The 7,851-nt window shown below is 37.3% G+C and overlaps 3 protein-coding genes across 3 annotated transcripts in view; 2 read left to right on the top strand and 1 right to left on the bottom strand.

Moving 5' to 3' along the window:
* Positions 1-315: 315 nt before the first annotated feature.
* On the bottom strand, positions 316-3,509 carry LOC112460048 (PRELI domain-containing protein 1, mitochondrial-like). The gene is made up of 3 exons (XM_025024479.1): positions 3,197-3,509; positions 2,879-3,092; positions 316-2,155 (listed from the first exon to the last, which is right to left on the bottom strand). Exons 1-3 carry the CDS (start codon positions 3,286-3,288, stop codon positions 1,730-1,732), a joined length of 732 nt encoding a protein of 243 aa, XP_024880247.1. The 5' UTR covers positions 3,289-3,509; the 3' UTR covers positions 316-1,729.
* The window catches only part of LOC112460050, a 5,793-nt gene continuing 1,323 nt past the window's right edge, over positions 3,382-7,851 (top strand). The window contains exon 1 of the mRNA XM_025024481.1: positions 3,382-3,588. Within this exon, the coding sequence (XP_024880249.1) occupies positions 3,402-3,588 (187 nt within the window). The 5' untranslated portion in view covers positions 3,382-3,401. The remainder of the gene's footprint in view (positions 3,589-7,851) is intronic.
* LOC112460047 lies at positions 4,861-6,222 on the top strand. Its single transcript, XM_025024478.1, has 3 exons — positions 4,861-5,360; positions 5,450-5,789; positions 5,880-6,222. The coding sequence occupies exons 1-3, from the start codon at positions 4,977-4,979 to the stop codon at positions 6,098-6,100; spliced, it is 945 nt and encodes a 314-aa protein (XP_024880246.1). The 5' UTR covers positions 4,861-4,976; the 3' UTR covers positions 6,101-6,222.

Here is a 7,851-nt window from a genome sequence, read left to right on the forward strand (position 1 = left end):
AGTCGATTATTCTCCTCGCGCTTGAAGAATAATCAAGTGTGATTGGTCTATTTTCTTACGGCCTTACGATTAAAACTAAAACTTTGTTACGTGCAATGGCCTTAAGCGACGGGAAAAATTAACGGAGCCCGACCGGGACTCGAACTCGGGATCCTTCGCTCACACGCCTATAGCACTTGGGCTGCTACCCCACGACTGCTCCACTACCCACTACTACGCTAACTTCTCCGATCTCCCATCAATACTGGCCCTACGGCCCTAAATCTCCTACAATAGAAAATGGCAATTTTGTCGGTTATACAGACGGCTCCAGCATCACTTTAAAAATTGTTATATTTACATAGATACATATTTTCTCACGGATATTATCATTTCAAGTATGTACATATTATAATTTCAGATATTTTCAATTCCTTCAGTATATGTGACCCGACAGATGGTTGAAAAGATAATATACGTTATATGTACTCAGGCACTCCAGCTTTGAGTAGCATTATTAGCCTCGATAACTTTGCAGTATGTCATGTCTCGTTCAAATCTACAGATATTGGCGCATATTGGGAATTATAGCATTATTAGTATCATACAATCATAGATTGCACGAAGGTCACAGGTAAAATGACTTTCTCAATAAGAACATTTAGGTTTCTAATTTAAAAAGAGTTTAAACTTTATTTAAATACGTGTGAGAAGTTACATTCGTGAAAATTTTATTTAATTCAGTTAATTACTATCATTCATTAATAACGTGAATTTCTTTAATAACAGAGATATAATATTAAAGAGAGGTATTTATAAAGAAATACTGTACAACAATCATAAATCACAATTCTAATCATTGTAGAAACATATGGCAACATATGCTGAAATTATGACATCCAAAAGACGATATTAATAATGTACGAAATCAAGTCTTTCAATAACTTACATTGGTCAATACGCTGTCCGTGCCGACGCGGAACATCTATATAAACTATATTTATACTATATTTATTACAGTAACAAAAAAAGGATAATTCATTATAGAATTATCCCTTTGAATGTATATTTGTGACGTACGTAGTTGCTTTCATTGGCGTTAATAACTGCGTACGAAATGCTGTTCTTTATAAACTGTCAATTGTGAGCTTTATGCAGCTCTATGTACGCGCGGTACGCACGGAATGCGCGAATGAACGCTGCGATATACGTTGATAAGCATATCAAATGCTTCTTACGTTTAGTACCTTACGCGAGAGTGTTTTGCGATTGTATAATAAATAAAAAATGTTCTTCTACGTGTAAAAAAACGATTAAGTAATTTAATGCGCATCTCTGTGCATGCATGCATCATATTTGATCGCACAATTTGGCAGTTAAAAGGAATGGTAACATACAAGTGGATCAGACGCTAGAATCATTAGCAAATTTTACACATGCGTAAACGTTGCAACATTCCGAGAACCTTGTACTATGAAGCCTAGAAAAATCTTAACTTTCATTGTTACCTTAAATCTCAACTTTCATTGTTACCAATCAACTTTCTAATTCTTTCTGCACTAATTGTCATTAAATTGTGTCGATTAATTAATGTACAATTATGCTTTCTCGAACTAGTCTCTAAAACTTTACCATTGTTTCGTTTAAGATCACAATAATATAGTGTTATTCGTGAATAATTTCCATCGCTGAATAACATTATTCACATTCAAATACAGGTTTGCGCTATGCATTTCCGGAATATGGAAATTTACGATTGGTTCGGTTGACAAGCCACGTATATCGGTCTCGCCTTTTCTTTCGCCAAGTCCGTGGCTTTCTTAGCGGCGTCTTTCACCTTCTCCGCTTTACCCTGTAAAGAATGCTGCAAGTCCTCCGCGAGACTCGGCTTCGTCGTAACTCCATCATCCGCCGCGCTGTAGCCGGCTTGCATGGAGAAACTTGTCTGCGGCAATTGCGGATTTAGAAACTGCGCTGTGTGGGGAAACATATTCGCGAGGACGTAATTGAAGCCTTCCGACATCTTGGCGCAATTCTTTTTAAATCGATCTAAGCCGAAGGCTTGAATTGCTCTGCTGAAACCGAAGACTTGACTGTCGATCCACGCCGATCTCTTTGCAACTGTCCATTCTGGATTCTCCTCGGAGATCTGATAAACCACTTTCTCGACGATGCTCTGTAAGAAATATTATAATTCTGTTAAAATCCTGCATGAGAGATTATCCAACATAAATCGACAAGAATCATAATCACTTGCTCTATTTCAGAGTTATTAATCTGTGAACATTTTTAAAAAGTAATTAACACTGGGTGCGTTCAGCCGATACTCCGCAAGCCTAGCAATCGTGAGCAGTCGCTCGTTTTCGCTCGTTTCCTCTCCTTCGACCCAATGGATTAAAAGGAGAGGAAACGAGCGACTGCTCACGATTGCTAGGCTAGCGGAGTATCGGCTGAACGCACCTACTGTGCAGATACCATAGGCCTTTTAAGACACAGTTGATTTTTTGTATTTTACAGTTTTTTCCCTGACATTTCAACAAAATTGCAACAGTTCCGGCCTTATATAAATATATAAACACCTTTTTGAAATCTTAAAGATAATACATGAATTTTTATAGATTTTTTGTAACACAGAAACACTTTCAAAAACTTAGACTTAAAAGTCCCAGGGTATCTAGGTGAGTACTCCAAAAATACAGTATCTACTTATTGTTAGTGTTAATATCAAATAGATTAAAGAATCTATAAACAATCTTTAAACAAAAGTTAGTATAAGTTATATTCTGTACACGCAAGCATACTACTTTAGTTTTAAGCATGTGTTAATTCATTAGAAAATAAGTTCTGCTGAAACAAAACACTTTTTAACTGCCTATTTCTCCAAAGTTCATTTACCTACCATGACTTTGGTGTATCCCAAATTCCTCGTGTAGGTGGTCAACGTTTTCGCTTCTGGATCAACAATACTCTCCTCTACAATTTTGACAATGTTTTTACTGATAAATCTCTCACCCCATTTCGGCACTCTGTTGGTTTTTGTCAACAATCGTTTGGAGTAGAGCTTTCCGTCTGTGACTTCTCTGGCGATCGTATCCTCGGAGAGAACGTGTGAACTGGAAATCCATGTTGTACGTGAGTTATCAGTGTTATGCTTGACGTTATATAATATTTGTGTTTCGATAACACGCACGTGACGTAACGCGCGTCCGGTTGTTACCTGTGCGGATTGGGGTATCTCTGAAAGAATCCACGAACAACCTGCGTCCAGTCGAACTTGAAGACCGTGATGTTCTCGTAATACCTCACCATCGTGCACGACGCGTCCGCTTTTACTCGGCAGATTTCGCGAGAAAAGTCTACGGGAAAGAAAAGGCGTCGCGTACGATGGCGCGAATCCTCGACAAATTGTCGACGAAAGAGTGATGGAGATTATCGCGAGGACACGATCGACGACGGATCAGAGTCCGCGGCGAATGCGCCGCATATCGAGCGTAGCGCGGATCGCGCACGATTACGTGAATCACGGCAATGTACGGCGTACGGCAATGAAAGCACGGCTGGGACAGCTGGGAATTACGAACACAAAAGATAGCCGCCGCCTATGGTCGAGTGGGTTCCACTCAATTGATGACGCGTCGCCAATTGGCTGATTTAAAGGGTTGACAGGAGTCATTTATTACTAGAATCGTAAAATCCATATTACGGCCAAAATAATGAGAAAATCGCACTTTAACTATGTTATTCGTAATCAGCAGCATCGCCTTCAAACAGCTACAGAGCGATTTTTTGGAAAAATGGTCAAAATAAAAAGTAAATCTGAAGAATAGTGGCCTCCTCACCGATTTCGTTGAACTTAAACTTAATCGACGCGTTTTTGCACAAAACGACCGAATCTGGCAGAAAAAAATGTCGCTCTGCCCCGCGAAGTGAGATATTAAACGTAAAAGTTGACAAGAATCAGATGATTCCTGTCATACCGACGAGCTGTAGCGACTACGAACATGTCTTGCAGCCATATGCGCATACCTTTAAGGTGGAAGCACATAAAATTGCAGGAGCCTTGAGCAGAATGCAGAAGCCATATGCGCATGCGCTATGGTATTTCTAGAGCTCTACAGATACCACAGCGCATGCGCATATGGCTTCTGCATTCTGGTCATGGCTCCTGCAATTTTATGTGCTTCCACCTTTAAGGTGCCAATTCATGGGACGCTGAAAAACAGCGTTGAGCGACGTCACGTGACATCACTATGATGCCAGCGTCAAGAAAGAGAAGTTGGATTTTTCCAACTTCAAGCGTCAAAGCCAAAGCAGCGCGAAGACGCCGAAATTTTGACGCTGTTTTCCTTTTCATGAATTTCAATTGACGCCGGCGTCAATTGTGGTCATGCGATCTTCTTGCCGCTGAAAATGAGCGTCGAGCGTCAGCATGAAAAGGCACCTTTACGGTGAAATTTCATGGGCAGTGAAAAGCAGCAGCAGATCGTACTGATTGGCTATAAAATAGAGGAGTTCTAGAAACTCGAGAACTCGAGAACTTCTCTATTTTGTAGCCAATTAGTACGATCTGCTGCTGCTTTTCACTGTCCATGAAATTTCACCTTTAACATAAAGGCCTTCACACATAAAATGCCGTAAGGGCGTAAATCGTAAGAGTAAGAAAATTGATCAATCTTAATCAAGTATTTTCACCTACTGAAGTTACGAATAGCGCAATACTTGATTGGGATTGGTCAATTTTCTTATCCTTATGTTTTACGTTCTTACGCGATTTTATGTGTGAAGGCCTTAACATAAATGATATACTTTTGTTTTATTAAGGTGCGATTTCATTGACGCACGTCAAGAAAATGTAGTGGGGGAAGAAGTTTAGGCTGTCTCAGCTTTTTAGCGTACCACAAAATTCAACGGAACTTCTTCCCCCACTACATTTTCTTGACGCTGCCGCTGGTTTCTAGCGTCAATGAAATCGCACCTTTATAAGTTATCGTGCCAAAATGCAGCTGCACGAGTTTTTGGCAGTGACTCACGATAAAGACAAATTAATAAATTATTTAATGGAACATAATGTGATAAGCAACGAAATATATTGTCCGAAGTGCAATAATAAATTAAAGTTAAACAGAGATAATTTCTCATTTCGTTGTCGGAAAGTATTATACGAGAAAAATAAACATAAAAAATATGTGAAGAAACAATGCACATTTAAAGGAAGTGTTAGATTTGATACATGGTTCAGCAAATCTAACTTAAGCCTGGAAACAATATGCAGGATGACTGCATATTTTATTATGTTAAGACCTCCGAGACTTATGTTTTTGTGCACAGAGTTACAACTTTCTCAGCACTCGGTTTTTGACTGGATTTCTTTTTGCCGAGAAGTAAGTATAATTTAATATACTTCATACAATGAATATATGTTCAATAGATATATATTTATAGAATTTGTTATGTTGATTTGTCATAATAGGTTTGCATATATTGGGCCAAAAAGAACTCAACGAAACTTGGAGGGCCCAATATAATCGTCGAAATAGACGAAGCAAAAATCGGCAAAAAGAAGTACAATTGTGGCCGAATAATCGAGGGAAAGTGGATTTTCGGTGGATACGAACGTGGCACAAAAAAAATTTTTATTGTGCCAGTGCAAGACCGCACGGAAAAAACTCTGCTTGAGCTGATCAAGGAGTGGATTCTACCTGGGACGACGATAATGTCAGATTGTTGGAAGTTGTACAACTGTTTAAACAGTGAAGGCTTCCAACATCTAACAGAAAATCATTCGATGAATTTCGTCGACCTAGATGCCGGTAATTACATTGCAAATATATAAAGAGCAACATATGCATTTGAAATACACAACACTAAACTTAGCAATTTCTATTTGTTTGTCTATTCAGGAGCCCACACTCAGCATATTGAACGTGTTTGGAGAGAAGTAAAGGCTAATATCCCACAGTATGGAATGCGTTCTTCGCATTTAGTGGGATATTTAGCTGAATATTTCTTCAAACGTGTTCATGCTTATGAAGATCGCTTAAGCAGTTTTTTCCGTGCAATTGCGGAATTGTGTCCACCGAAAACTGTGGACGATGAAGCAGATGTCTCGGAGGCTACATAATTACAAGTTTAAGTTAGATCTGCTAAACCATGTATTAAATCTAACACTTTCTCTAAATGTGCATTGTTTCTTCACATATTTTTTATGTTTTTTTTTCTTATATAATACTTTTCGACAACGAAATGAGAAATTATTTCTGTTTAATTTTAATTTATTATTGCACTTTGGATAATGTATTTTGTTACTTATCACATTATTACTACGTTTACGCGAGCGTTACTTCTGTAATAACTTACGATATATCACTCGTTTACGCGGAATAAATTATTATCGTAAGATTACTACAAAATCCCGTTTACGCGAAGGAATTATCGTAAGTTACTACAGAAGTAACGCTCGCGTAAACGTAGTAAATGTTCTATTAAATAATAATTTATTAATTTGTCTATCATAAATTATATTAATACTAGCTGGTTACCCGGGCTTCGCCCGGGAGTCGTTTTTCTTAAAACGACTTCATTTATGTTTCAATATCCTTATTGTGAACTAACATAAGGAGTGTTCGTGGATTAAACATGTCGTAACCAATCTTTTTCTGCTCGGTCAATTATTTCCAGAAAAATTTGAAAAATTTTTGATACTGGTTTCCAAAAAGATCGATAACGAAAAATTATATACTTTATGGCACTCCCCGGGAAATTCTACTCCTGTTTTATATACAATTTTTTAAGATTCGGTCAATTATTTCCCGAAAAATTGGAAAAACTTTGGATACCGGTTTGAAAATAGATGGGTAACGAAAAACTATACAGTTTATAGCACTCCCCGGGAAATTCTACCTCTGTTTTATATACAATTCTTTAAGATTCGGTCAATTATTTCCTGAAAATTGGAAAAATTTTTGATACTGGTTCCCAAAAAGATCGGTAACGAAAAACTATACGCTCTATAACACTCCCCGGAAAATTTTACCCCTGTTTTATATACAATTCTTTAAGATTCGGTCAATTAATTCCCAAAAAATTAAAAAAATTTTTGATATTGGTTTTCCAAAAGATCGGTAACAAAAAATTATACATTTTATGCCACTCCCCGGAAAATTCTACCTCTGTTTTATATACAATTCTTTAAGATTCGGTCAATTATTTCCTGAAAATTGGAAAAATTTCGAATACCGGTTCCCAAAAAGATCGATAACGAAAAACTATACGCTCTATAACACTCCCCGGAAAATTTTACCCTTATTTTATATTATTATGGTAAAAATTCGGTCGAATAGTTTAAGAGTGTATAAAGAACATACATACAGACATTCTATTTTATATATATAGATAATAGTATGATATAATAGCTGGTTACCCGGGCTTTGCCTTGGAGGACATATGTAATAAGACACGCAAATAGTCTCTCTCTCTCTCTCTCTCTCTCTCTCTCTCTCTCTCTCTCTCTCTGTCTCTCTCTCTCTCTCTCTCTGTCTCAAATGCTATAAATCGAAAAATATTACTTTTTTATCGACTAAAGTTTAATTCTGTCGTATACAATTTGAGATTCACTTAATTATTTCCTAAAAAATTGGAAAAATTTCGTAACCGATTTCCAAAAAGATACCGGTTCCCAAAAAAATCGGTAACGAAAAACTACAGTTTATAGCACTTCCCGGGAAATTCTACCCCTGTTTTATATACAATTCTTTATAATTCGATCAATTATTTCCCGAAAATTTCGAAACTTCTGATACCGATTCCCAAAAAAATCGGTAACGAAAAATTATGTACTTTATAGCACTCTCCGGGAAATTCTACCCCTACTTT

The sequence above is a fragment of the Temnothorax curvispinosus genome, unplaced genomic scaffold (assembly GCF_003070985.1).
Source record: "Temnothorax curvispinosus isolate PA1 unplaced genomic scaffold, ASM307098v1 QBEX01010307.1, whole genome shotgun sequence".
Taxonomy (NCBI): domain Eukaryota; kingdom Metazoa; phylum Arthropoda; class Insecta; order Hymenoptera; family Formicidae; genus Temnothorax; species Temnothorax curvispinosus.

Excerpts from the sequence above, each read along its gene's own strand:
- LOC112460047 (XM_025024478.1), top strand. The coding sequence starts at position 4,977 with ATGCAGCTGCACGAGTTTTTGGCAGTGACTCACGATAAAGACAAATTA. Across the intron at positions 5,361-5,449 it reads GGATTTCTTTTTGCCGAGAA|GTTTGCATATATTGGGCCAA; the intron begins GTAAGTATAATT and ends TTGTCATAATAG. Across the intron at positions 5,790-5,879 it reads TTTCGTCGACCTAGATGCCG|GAGCCCACACTCAGCATATT; the intron begins GTAATTACATTG and ends TTGTCTATTCAG.
- LOC112460048 (XM_025024479.1), bottom strand. The coding sequence starts at position 3,288 with ATGGTGAGGTATTACGAGAACATCACGGTCTTCAAGTTCGACTGGACG. Across the intron at positions 3,093-3,196 it reads AGATACCCCAATCCGCACAG|TTCACACGTTCTCTCCGAGG; the intron begins GTAACAACCGGA and ends ATGGATTTCCAG. Across the intron at positions 2,156-2,878 it reads TGGGATACACCAAAGTCATG|AGCATCGTCGAGAAAGTGGT; the intron begins GTAGGTAAATGA and ends TATTTCTTACAG.